This window comes from Clupea harengus, chromosome 23, assembly GCF_900700415.2.
Source record: "Clupea harengus chromosome 23, Ch_v2.0.2, whole genome shotgun sequence".
NCBI lineage: Eukaryota > Metazoa > Chordata > Actinopteri > Clupeiformes > Clupeidae > Clupea > Clupea harengus.
In genome coordinates, this window is record NC_045174.1 from 6,417,613 (window position 1) to 6,430,928 (window position 13,316).

Genomic DNA, 13,316 nt, shown 5'->3' on the forward strand with positions numbered 1-13,316 from the left:
ACAGTAAAAACTCTTATTCTGTAGCGATGTTAGGTAGCCAAGTTTGTGTTTTAGTAACCCAGCATGAATTCACAAGCAAATATTAGCCAGTTAAGGCATAACAGAGCAGTTCTGCGTGAGTTGGATCAAAGCAACACCTGTAGATGTAACACCTGTTGGGACAGCCAGAAATGTTAAAGTTGACGTTACCTGGGTGACTTTCGATTTTCCAAGAGTTGCCAAAGCAGTAACTAAACTAGGACTAAAACGTCCTTAAACTATGTTCCCTGTATTGCAGCGAAGTTAGCTAACTTAGCTTGGTTAATGTTACAAGGATGTCCAAAACGAGGAAGCAGCTTTCTTGGTGGAGCAACTTTAGCTCCACCAAGCTAGATAGATAGCTAGCTAGCTAATTCACAGACACATGTACAATTGCTAGCCACTGTCGTTTCGCCCTGGAATAACAACAGTGTTGCGTCCTATTGGGTCAATAAATGTCGCTTGTCTTAACACTCCTTCGTTAGTTAGACCAACGATCTTGAGGAAATTAAGTCAGCTAATGTTCGCCCCTCATTTTACCTACAAAAATCTCTTCCGGTATAGAGACAGAGCGCCATTAAGTCCCGCCCACACTGGAGGGGAACATTTCACTGCCTCCTTGTCATCTTTGTCTGCTAACAAAAAACTGAAACAAGCCTAAAAGCTGCTGAGTGATGGGATGCTGTACCAACAAGTTAAATAACCCAGAACTAAGTGTTTCTAAGCTGCCAAAACGAAAAACTGAGATTACGCGCTATCTATCTGGCAGGCTGGCAAGCGTGGTGGTGGTGTGTCGCAAACCACATTAAAAGTTGGAACAAGGTAAACAACTATCTCAAACAAGACTTCCTCTACTAGACTCTCCAGGATGGCGTCACATCAGCCTTGAGTTGGCTGGTTTATGGTGGTACACACAACTTGCATCCATCCACTAACTAAATAATTGTGTTAGCCAAGGCACCTAAATCAGTGAGACTATTGATCTACATTTTTTAATTCAGCACTCTTTCCTTATTTTTTATTCTTTTTAAAAAAAAAATATCTTTTTTTGCACAGTGTGGAGTGTAGACCTTTTTTTTTACATTTCACTACATGTTCGTGTATGTGACAAATAAAGCACTTGAACTTGAACTAAATCAACATCTTTCGGCTTTCCTCTTCAAAATGATAACTCTCAAAACCATTCCTCATTCTGTGCAACCAGGGGACTGGTTCTGGTTAAGGTGTCGGGGAGTGAGTTTACTCACTGCACAGCATTGTACCAGCTGGCTACTGTTTCACTCACCCCCCTAAATCTCACTCTTTTCTTGGTCATGGCACCAATGTAACCAGCCTTGTGTAGACAAGCACAGTCCCAGACCGGCCTCGAACTCGCAACCTCAGGCATGGGAGTGGGTGTGCTAGCAAGGAGGCTAAAACCTATGGGTAGTACCCAGATAGCAAAAAGACACTGGGCTGGGCCGGATCCGCCAAACCGACCGTTCCTTAGTCCAAACGCACAATAGCCCCAAAATGGCCCAGATCCACGTTACGGGTCTGTGGCAAATATGGGCCATCACTGGTCCAGCTCCGTTTCAGAATGGTCCTCTGTTTCCAAATGTGGCACGGATCCACTTACCAGATCTAATGGCTTCATCATCTGTATTTTAAATCATTGACCATGCTGGCCAAGTAATACATTTTTTCCAATAACTCAATTTGTAGGCTAATGTAGATGGCTAATACCAAAAATGTATGATTTTTTTACTCAATTCATTTCATTATATTGAATATCCTGGCTATAAAAGTAGGCTAGTTTCCATTGTTAACTTCAAAGGGAATTCCACTGTTCTGATCGATATTCAATCATCTGCACGGTTGGTCTGAAAGTGGAAGACAAAAGTAATTTATCTATGTTTGAAAATATCTAACCATTCTTGCCAAAATTTTACTCTGTCACTTCACAAAAGTTAGCTAACCCAACTTGGCTGCTGTTGTCTCTGAATAAGTTATCAAAGGTAAAAAGCAGATATAAACCTTTATTTTGCTGCGAAGTCAGGCTGTTTCTGTGTATATGATGCAGGCTGCTTCCGAGAGAGAATCAATTCATCATTTTACCGAGCAAAAAAGTGATCCAACTGCTGCATGTCGTCGAGATGGGGATGCCTAGTCACAGCACACTGTATAATAACACAAATCCATTTAATAACCCTGCAGCTGGGTTATGCAAAACTACTAAGCACTGTGAAATTAACCCAACACAATGATGCCATAGCTTCATCTCAGTCTTAATGTGGACCAAAAGCGGCCAACATTGTACAGTGCACGCCCACATTTTTTTTATTTGTTCTATTCCAGCTATTTCTGCCATTATCAGCGATTCTTCTCTAAAATGAAATAAGCCATTCGCTTTGTCACAGGAAAAAGAAGCGCTGTCAGTCAAGTTGAGAGTGCTTGCTGCATTTTTTTGAGCAGTTCAATTTGAGCTTGACAGTGGTAATGATGGCTACGGCAGACACAAATGATGATTCCTCACCAGAGCACCCATGGCCATAAATGAGAATCATATTTTTTAAATGTAGGAATTCAATTAAATTCAATTTATATAGCACCAAAACAATAAAATTGTCTCAGGGCATTTTACAGAGCCCAGGGCCTGAACCCCCTTAGAGCAAGCACAAAGGCGACAGGGGCAAGGAAAAACTCCCTGTTAATCAGGAAGAAAACTTCAAACAGAACCGCAGATGTGGACTCTCCTATTTTCAACCTAGTGATCTGGCCATTAATAACAACGATGAGCTCTGCTCTTATTGGCTGATTCACAGTGAGGCTCTGCGATGGCTCACACAGAAAGCAACATGTCGAAATAAGAGGGGAGTTTCCTGATGCTGCAGGGCAGAGCATTGGGTTCAGACCGAAACGACTGAAACGTGCCTTTCAGCAATGACGTGCTCAATGGGAGGTCTGTCCTGCTGAGCAGACAGGTCCTGAGGCACAGGGATCTGCTGGACAGCATCCACATAAGGAAGGGCAACTTCATCTGAAGTTATGTTGGCTGGCTTGATGCATGGGGAGTTTTAGTCATACAAGCATAGTAAGGGTGGTAGGATATAATACCCGGGATCCTTAAAGGCCCTCCTTCACAATACAACATGCACTGTCTGTAGCCCACTCCTGCTAAACTCAACATGGCCAGCAAGAAGAGGCGAAGAATGTTGTGACAGGTGACGGGTTTTTGATGCATTATTCATGACTATGGAATGCACTGAAGAGGAATGTCTTTAGTCTCGATTTGAGTATGGAAAGGGTGTCTGCATCTCGGATGGAAGCAGGAAGATTATTCCACAGTAGGGGGGCTCAATACCTGAAGGCTCTGCCTCCTATTGTGCTGTTTGATATTCTTGGAATTGCAAGGAGACCTGCACTCTGGGAACGAAGTGATCTTGGTGGGCAATAGGGGACCACTAATTCCTTGAGGTCATTTGGAGCTAAGCCGTTTAGGGCTTTGTATGTTAGAAGGTACTTTGAAAACTTCAAAATCAATTTAGCTTTTGACAGGGAGCCAATGCAGAGGCAAGTACAGGTGAGATATGTTCATATTTTTTAGTTCTAGTGAGTGTGAGAGCAGCAGCATTCTGTATAAGCTGGTGGCTCTTTATTGAGTTGTTGCTGCATCCGGACAGGAGAGCATTGCAGTAATCTAGTCGCGACGTAATACAAGTGTAGATTAGTTTTTCTGCATCTTGGAGGGATAGGACTTTTCTGATTTTGGCAATATTGCGTAGAAAAAAAAAATTATATCTTTGAGATCTGTTTTATGTGCATGTCAAGTAGAAGGGCTTGGTTGATAATAACACCAAGGTTATTGATTGGCTATTGATGTCAACATTCCATTCATTTTTTGCCAACAAAAATCTTTCTGATTTTAAAGACTGACTAATTATACATTCGCTCCTTGATTTCTCCTTCTCCGCAACTGACTGTTAGATAACCATAACACAATAACACTTACAGCCAAAATGGATATTCATCCTTTATTTAAAAAGAATAATAAGAATACATACAAAAATAAAAATGACATAAGAAAAGCTTTAGTATCTAACTTTATGCACTTTAGAACATTGCATATTACTCAAGAAACAGAAAGGCAACATAAGATTATCATTATATAACCACTCATTATATGCCTAATACACTTGATCAGTCAGTCAGTAGTACGTTTGGAATCTAGTCTCTTGAGACTAATGATATCACTGCTCCTGCAGTGTGAAGACAGCATGCACGTCACTGGAGTCCTCCTGTGCAGGACTAAAACCTGCTGCTAGAGAGATTTTGTTGACTTTCTCTGTAAAACCTGCCTCTTGCTCTTTGGACAGGTCCAGCAGGTACCTGAAATACACGTATACAAATACAATGAGACAACGTATTCCATATGTTTAAATCTATTTTATAATATATGAAAATCTTAGGTTGAGTATATAGTGACTTACTTGCACAGCTCCACTATGAGAATCGCCTTAGGTGCGGCTATTAATTTCAGAGCTGGTTTTAAGTTATGCACCATACTGAGCGGGAGAGAAAGAGAGAGAGAGCTTACATGGACTGAGTTCATTCCATTCCAACAGACTTAAGGAACATGCAAAAATGTCTTACACATCATAACATTTGTGTCTGTGTACATGTCATGGACATACATCTGCATGTATGTTACCTAGCTGAGCAGTAGATGGTGTTAAAGAACCGGGAATATCTGTGTTTCTCTGGGAGTTTTGAAAGAGAGTCCAGAGGGAGGAAGAACACTCTCACACCACTCACAGTCATGAGCTCTGGAAGACAGCAGTTAGGCAGAGTTGGGTCTTTAGCATGGATACAAATTACACCATTTTTGGTGACACTTCTGAAAAATGTGATCTAAAATAGCAAGTGAAATCAAATAAAAAGAGTAAATAAACTACAAACTACAGAAATTAGTGAATATAAACTGTGATTCTCCATGATTTTTGGGACATCATGAACAAATTCTACTAAAATGTAAACAATGGCTGTCAAAATGTAAACACATTATACGCACATATACTGTATTTTCTCCACTATAAACCACACCGTATACAAACCGCATTACAGTATGTAATTCTATAAAACAAATCAGTCTATTAACCACAGTTTATTCAATGTTACATCATCCTGTCACGTAAAACGAAATGCCAAAATGCGTACACACACAGGCTACCTGATTCACACTCAGTGAAAACCATGCATTTATTCAGCGTTTATTTAGTGCTATGGTGTTGTGTGGGAATGGGAGCGTAATGTTTAAGTGGAATCATTAATAGATCCATTAAATGAACGTGTTCGAGAAGGCGGAGGGGGGACTTCACCCCCTTCATTCACTACATTGGTTTTCTAACTAGCAAAAGCTAAATAAAGTCTGCATCACCAAGTGTTTACCACCAAATGTTTTTAATTAAGAAGCAGTGTCATGCTTATTTTAAAACACTGTGTCATGAGTTTCTCAAAGTTCTACGACACACTTCCCTTTGCCTCACGGCATGCGCTAGAGAATGAAGGATTGCTTCTCCTGGAGTCCAACTGCATGCCTATAAAACTCACAGACAGCTGGGACCTTTCCCCTCTTTGACAGTGAGGCTATGTACAGAAATGGGATTTGGCTGCAGCTTGTTCTTGGATTGCTGCACACATCTAGGTTACCCTGACATATCTGGAGGGCCTCATGTTACTTGTAAGCACTTGGTGAAAACCCTGTGCTGAAAACTAAAAACATCTGTGCTCCACTGCGATGGGCACTCGCACAAAATATTTAGTGATAAATATGAAGTACACCTAAAAGTGAGGTTAGCATTTTTGGCGAAGGGTTGTTGATATTTGAGCTTAACAACCAATACAATTTTTAGTTTTTGGATTGGATTGGATTACATTTTCAAAGTTTCAATGTGTGACACAAAACTATGTTTTTCAAACATACAAGACAATAAAAAGGACTATCTTACATTATAACAGGGGGAACCATAATGACAATTATGACGTGCTCAAGGAGGAGGTTCATCAGAGGCTTGTGGTTTCAGAATATTACTTTACTGTAAACTGAAACTTACTTGGTGTTGCATTTCATTCATTCATTAACATTTCATTAAATGACTTCACAAACATGATCAACATATTGGCAATAAGTTGTAACTAAATACATTACCATAATGCAAGGATTTCTCCTCTGCCTCTGACTGAGACGGATGTTTCTCTGAAAGGCCACCGGATGGACAGTCATGTGTTGGAAGTTGTTCTTTTCTGTGACTAAGTGAAGAGTGTGACTCTGACTGTATCTCAGACGTTTGGCACTCCTCTGCGTCCCTGTGATCACTGGCCTGCAGAGAAACTGGCGGAGTGCAAACCCTGTTCGAGAGGGACTGGAATAGTGCCAGCACATTGGCAAAGGATATGTCTTGTGCTGTCTAATAGGGAAACAGATGAATACAAAGATCAATCTCTTTTTTGTTTTAAGATTTTTAGAATAAATATTATTTATCTGTATAATGTGTCTCTAACCTTGACATGCTGGTTATTGTGCTTTTTGAGTAGTTCTTTGTCGTCTGTCTCAATGCCAAAACCAAGGTATGGGCTAGATACAATGTCACCCCAGTAACCTCTTACGGCAACCTTCCCACTCCTCTGAAACAAAAACACATACATGGATGCAATCAAGTTGGAAGCTTCAGATAATACAAATACAACATCTCATTTAATGCAAGCAGTTGCAGTTTAACTTACATGACCAAATATGCGGTGGGAGAGCAGACTTTGATTGGCTGTCTGGTAATGTCCTTCTCTCAGCTCAAAAGCCACACCCCTATCTCTCCACTTCACATACTGTTGCTTATTGATGACACCACACTATATGAATGAGAGAAAATACGTACATAAACAACGGAGGACATTTCGATACTGAAAAGCTGATATAAGCAATACTTTTTTGGAATATAGGATCTAACCAGCTTTACATTCTGAAAGCCATGATGAAAATACACTTCATGGCCAAAGGTATGTGGACACCTGGACATTACACCCATATGTGCTTGTTCAACATTACTACAGTCTCTGAGTGCAATGGGGCCTGCTTCCAGTCCCCGTTCTACTTCATGGCCAAACACATTATGTATAAAATGTTTCTAATGTAGCACCCCACTCAGTGCCTGTAGTCGATTATCGAAGGGAGTCGCTCTCCTTTGAGTGCCCACTCCAGCACCACACGGTTGGCCAATCGACTGCGTGTACTGAATAGGGTGCTACGTCAGAGGCCGGAAGATCGAGAAAGGTAAAACACTGACTGTACAAACACCATTTCATCATCAAACATCATTTTTACAGTTATTGAGGTAAACAGACGAAGGTGTATCTCTAGGTATCCTTTCCATGTTGTCCAACCCTTGTAACATTTAGGAGCCTGTCAGTGGTGAAAACAAGAGGTTTACTTTGACGTGCTGACTTGCCCTCATAGGATTCCACTGTATAGCCGTTTTGCAGTTGTGGTTTTAGCCTTGTAACGCAATACTAAACCGATTTGGATCGTTAATTGTCCCTAGTAAAAATGACCCAAAAATATCTAAAAATAGGGCCCAGTTTGGAAAATCCGAAACTTTCCCTTTAAAATCAAGGTCCATGTAGCATGTTCCAGTCTTAAACTCTCTCACAGCCTCCAACCCTCGGATCATCAAGTCTTAAGTGCCAGGAGTCATTTCAATACAAAAATCTGCCTTATCACTGCAGTTTAACTGCATTTTTGGGGGAATTCCTGCCACAAATCACAGAACGTTTTGAGAAACCCTATTGCAAATTAAATCATATTTTGGCAAATATCACAACAAATCCTGGTGGGACTGCACATTTCTAAGACCTTTTGAATATAAACTATTCCACTACAAATGCTGGTCAATGGAGATCACATGGTTTTGTGTACGCATGGACCTTTAAGCAATGGAGGTTGCTCAGGCAGCTGAACCTACAAGTTAGAAAGGGGGTCCACTTATAGCCATAAAGGGAATGTGTACATTTATTACATCTTTAAGCACATCATTCTGTTCCAGTTGCATGGATTGACAATGTTGTGTGTTGTGTAAATGGTACAAACCCCTTTCTGATAAATCTTCATGGTGAGATCCCAGTCATAACAGCCATGTTTACTGTCATACCGGGAGCCCAAATACTGCCTCACACGACTGTCCCATGCCTTACTTATAGGCAGGCTAGATGAAGGAGGTTGCAGCCACTCCTTGAAGATCCTTGCCAGCTCATCTCGTTCCTTATACTGGGACATAGAGGGCAGAAATCAGCCTTAGAGAGTACAGTACAGTGAGGGTGGTCACTTTAAATGTACGGGTTTATGGGTTACAGATCCTGTGTCTCCCTCACTTTGCGATTGTGTCATAACATTAAATTCCATCATTTCATAAACTACATTCTATTCCATTACATAAATGCAATCACACTAGACATTACATACATTACCTAGCCTTCACTGAAAAGTAAATCTGTTTTACATTTTACAACATAAGGAAATGTCATGTAACGTGAACATCACATATATGTTGCTCATCCAGCTTTTCAGAAGAAATGCATGTCTGGGTGAAGGAATGATTGAAGCTACTGGTTTTGTGGATTTTCTGCAAAACTGTTGAATGATTTGTATTTCTTTGAAAATGTCAATTAAAAAGTTAAATAAAAATGTTCTGTTTACTGATATTCGCTGCTAGTCTTTGAACATCTGCAGAACTTTGACTTGCCTTTAGTCACCTATATTTTCCTATCAAATGGAATATCAAAGGTTTAAGCAAGCCCTTTCAACCTGATTGAATTTTGGATTGGTGTAGTACCTTCACATTCAGGGAGATTACAAGTATTTGTATTCCAATCAGGCCATCATTTGGGTTATTAATTGGATTATTAGGCCCCATGTAACCATACAGAGTGATGCCACTACTTGCTAATTAATGATAAAGTGCACCTGGGCAAACAGTTAGGCACTCTCTTTCCCTTTTTGCTTTCTCTATTGTGACTCCAGCATCCAGATTACTGTTGTCTTCGTGTTGTGGACACCAACCACATAAACAAATGAGCTATAAGGAGAGATGTAACCCTCTCACTGGGCTTCCACGGAAACTAACACAAATATTTCATCCACACATTAGAGCCTAGTTCCATGTATGTACATCATGTAAGGATTTAGAATGGACTTTGCATTTGTTTTATTTGAGATAGGATTAAATGTATTCATCTAGTAACAGTAGCTTTCTAACATAGCCTCCTAGCAATTAGACAAAGACAATTAAAATAGATGCTGCTATGGCCAAGCACTGAATATTCAAAATACCCATCCCTGTTGAAGACTTGGCTTAAACCCTTCCTGTTCTCCTCTTTACTATGCAGGGTTTTTCCTGCATAGAGAAAATTTGGGCGTGCGCCTAAGCCGTTTTCCCGAGCGCCTACCACAAATCCTGAGCGCCTAAGGCAAAAAAAAAAAGTCCGCGATAAAAAAACAAATAAAAAAAAGCTGTCATTCATGGCGCAATTCAGCTTAATGGTGTTTTGAGCCCTCACCGTTGACTTCAAGGCAGCAGCTGCCTGGAAGGCGCATCCCACCTCCCACCCTCTGAGCCAATCATTGAACAGAGGCTGCTCCAAGCTTGCCAGTTTAGAGAATACGTTGGTTTGAATTTGAGATTTGAGCAAGCAACTTAATGTAGCTAGCTTTTAGATGTTTTAAACCAAGGCACTTCAAAAATGTTGTTTACAACCTGCTTACAAATCTGGTTAAAACAACTAGTGAAGGTGTTTTAGAATAATATTAATGCCATTGACAATAACTGACTTTATGTTAACACCACTAATTCATGTTAGCTGTCTAATTATTTAGCGCAATGCTAGCATGCATCTACCGTAATTCGATTTTTAACCAAGGTAGCCTATTGTACTGCAAAATATTGATCGCGACCTGTTTACAAATCTGGTTAAAAAGATAAAGGTGAGCTGTTATTTATAGATATGAATTATTTTGCTCAGGGGGTGGGATGCGCCTTCCAGGCAGCTGCTGCCTTGAAGTCGACGGTGAGGGCTCAAACGACATTAAGCCGCAATTCATCACGCGTGCAATGCATGTAAGCGAATATGGTCTCAATAGTATGTTTCAAGTATAGGCTACAGCCGAAACCTCGTTCTGTTTAGATCAATAGTAATCGAGTTGATAAGCGTGTCTTCTTGTCTGAACAATAAGCAACTGTGAGGTGCGCGAATGGACAGAGCGGCCAGCTGCCAATCACTCAACTTGCGTATGCATCCTGACTTCATCAGTCGGCGGTGATTTTGAGCAAAACTTTCCATTTTCAGTATTCATGGCTTTCAATGTATTAAAATATCTGCTATGTTGAGGACCTACACAGGTGTAGGCTATTATTTGATTTGTCTACCCGTTTGAACGAGTACCAGTAGACCGCGGAGCCTCGGGAGAGGCAGACAACCGCATTGGTTTATCAATGAAAGCTCAGCTCGTTCGGAGGAGAGCGGATAGATTTGTGTTGCATCTCGAATATAATAATATTAATATTATCATTGATAAACCGGTGCGGTTGTAAACTGTCGTTCCGCTGCAAGGGCCAGCCCGACGTGCACGAATACACTGTACAAATGCAAATGAAATGTCCACTCAAAATGCTGACAAAAGTTTGATTTCCCACGCAGCCTCCATTGGTGGGCCAATAGAAGTTAAACACACTATTAAACATATTTGTGGACAGTTTTAATAATAAAAACAAAAAGAATGGTATGTAGGTTTGTATAATAAAAATTTATAGTAATAATAGATAAACTTGAATTTCATAATTTGTGTGTTCCATTTCTGACCACTGGTTAGTTCTAGATTCTATTGATATACATTTCAGTAGTTTGCATATATATGTAAAGAGGTAAACCTTGATAATCTTTGAACCATACATGATAGCACCATGGGGCTTGGACTATTGTCAATCTATTTGAATCTAAAGTGGAAGCAAAATGATTTCCTGAAGCATATCGTCATTATTTATGAAATGGTAAAATGTAAGCTAATAAGGTGGCATGGTAACACAGACTGCGCGCGCAACGCGCACATTTTTTTTTTGCTTACCGAAGACCCATTTTGACCCAGGAAAAACCCTGCTATGATACTACAGCTCAAGTGGCACTTTTATTTTGTGAAATGAACTTTTCAAGAAACACCAGCAAATAACACATTATCTCAATAACACATTGTCTCATTGTGTCTCACCTTGAGGAACCCAATGTCGAGGCAGGGATGTGTTTGTGTACTAAGCATATCAGAGACAGACAATGAGAGCTGAGTGGCAGCATATCTTAGGATCTCCTCAGTCTGACTACGGATCTCTGTGTTCCCCAGTACCTCTAGAAACACCTCCACCTTTTCTGGAATCACACAAGCAGAACACATAAATAATATGATTTAGAATAACAGTAAGATATGTATTTTTATTTTCTTATACAGATAGGTCATGCTAAACGCTGTGTAGAGCATCTGATCAGTCAACCATGAGAAGTAGTGATGGCACAAGACAATCTCATCTCATATGCACTCAATGTTTATGGTTATTTCATGCAATGTAATAATACAAAATAGAAAACGCACAAAAATATGCTGAACTGCTTAGTCCATAAGCAACAAAAACGAGAAAAAAAATTCATCACAAATCACATCACACTCAAGTCTTTGCTTGCAGTTTCAATCAGTTATTTCATCTGGTTTATGAAACGGCAACAAATTCTGTTCATGTCTGGTAGCTTCACCAACCCAACTCCTCAGTGATGTTTGAGCTGTCCCTCTTTTCAAAATATCAACAGAATATAGGACTTACCATGCAGCCCCATACTGTCGGTTGAAGTTAACGAAAGGAAGAGAAGAAGCAACTGTCGTGCCACAACTTCCATACTGTTCTCAATTAGCCACACCTAATTATAAACAGAATTAAGAAAACCGTAAACTTTTTTTGCTACCCATCGAGCTTCCTAGTAAGGCAGACGTTCTTCCAACAGGCAATAGTGGCGTTATATATGATATCTATCATCTTCAGTCACTCACCGATAGTGTGTCGGAGTCTTTCAGGCCAGCAATAGTCTTGAGGATGTGCCGAGGGTCAGCGCAGCCCAGTAGTAAAACATTCACCTCCCCCTGCTGTCTCTCTGGACCTTTGCGTTTTCAACAGAGATATTGCTGTTCAGTTGGTATATTATGTAGCCCTAGGTGCCATTCCCAACGAGAAATGCTGAATAAAGTAAGCCTCACCAGCGCCTAAGAGATCTAGAGCTGGGCTAAAGCCCCACCAGGTGACACAGCCCGCACCTTCCGAGGTCCGCCCTGCACACATCCTACACCAACACACATAACGTTAAGGCTTTACATGTTCCTTTCAAGTCCATTGCTAGCTAACGTTAATATTAAAATAAACTCACCTCGTAAGCTTGTTATAATACAAGTTCGACTAATGTTATGTTGCATAATGTTAACTTTAAATTACCTGTAAAGTTCAGCCTCGAAGCACCGCTTAAATACGACTTCAAGCAGAAATAGATAACCAAAATAACTGAAATCGACGAAAGAACCTACCAATTACCAATCTATTAACGGTACCAGACGTTACCTTTAAACACAAACAGTTTGCAACTTATCAGACAAACTAGGATACCTCCAGTCGGACATCCAGAAAATCTCTGGACAAGCCAAACCAACAACCTATATTCCTCTGTGTATGTTAATGTTACCTGGCAACCAGAGGGCGCGGGAACGGTCATATGGTAGTGAAAACCTACGCCCCTAGTGGTTGAGTTCCTATCGGTGAGGCAGTTTCCATGTAAAATCAGACATGAACGCAGACATCGCATTGCCCGCCAAACTGTACGCTTCCCTTGCAGCAAATTTCTTCTGATTTTGCGAAATCGGGGCGAATCCGCCAAAGCAAGAAAAATTGGTTAAGCGTGTTATTGTCTATAGCAACACAAATTGTTGTTTATATGATACATCCACTCAGTTGGGACAAATGTACCCGCTAATGTGATCACAAATATTCACAAACATTTACAAATATATGAACCCCATTCGTCTATCCTTCTGGACAAAAATCTCCGTGACTTTGTTGTAAAAGTCCTCCTTGTCTTCTTTTAGTTTTAAAAGTCTCCGTCTCAATGGAGCTTAATGCCAGGGATGAAAGTCGTCCTTGGTCAGTCCGATTCCAACTGTATGTTTTCAGTCTTTTCAAAGCAGAGAATGT

General features: G+C 40.4%; 1 protein-coding gene across 1 annotated transcript; it reads right to left on the bottom strand.

The window, feature by feature from the left end:
* Positions 1-3,920: 3,920 nt before the first annotated feature.
* On the bottom strand, positions 3,921-12,791 carry LOC105888794 (dynein axonemal assembly factor 3). Its single transcript, XM_031561437.1, has 12 exons — positions 12,567-12,791; positions 12,335-12,417; positions 12,131-12,237; positions 11,907-12,000; positions 11,306-11,460; positions 8,138-8,314; positions 6,781-6,903; positions 6,559-6,681; positions 6,206-6,464; positions 4,709-4,823; positions 4,488-4,562; positions 3,921-4,386 (listed from the first exon to the last, which is right to left on the bottom strand). The coding sequence occupies exons 2-12, from the start codon at positions 12,414-12,416 to the stop codon at positions 4,248-4,250; spliced, it is 1,449 nt and encodes a 482-aa protein (XP_031417297.1). The 5' UTR covers position 12,417; positions 12,567-12,791; the 3' UTR covers positions 3,921-4,247.
* Between the last annotated feature and the right edge of the window lie 525 nt (positions 12,792-13,316).

What these genes read in the sequence shown, in the direction of transcription:
- LOC105888794 (XM_031561437.1), bottom strand. Translation starts at nt 12,416, where the DNA reads ATGTGTGCAGGGCGGACCTCGGAAGGTGCGGGCTGTGTCACCTGGTGG. An exon ending in CGACAGTATGGGGCTGCATG is followed by an intron (nt 11,461 to 11,906) that starts GTAAGTCCTATA and finishes GTGTGATTCCAG; the next exon opens with AAAAGGTGGAGGTGTTTCTA. An exon ending in CTCATAGTGGAGCTGTGCAA is followed by an intron (nt 4,387 to 4,487) that starts GTAAGTCACTAT and finishes CGTGTATTTCAG; the next exon opens with GTACCTGCTGGACCTGTCCA.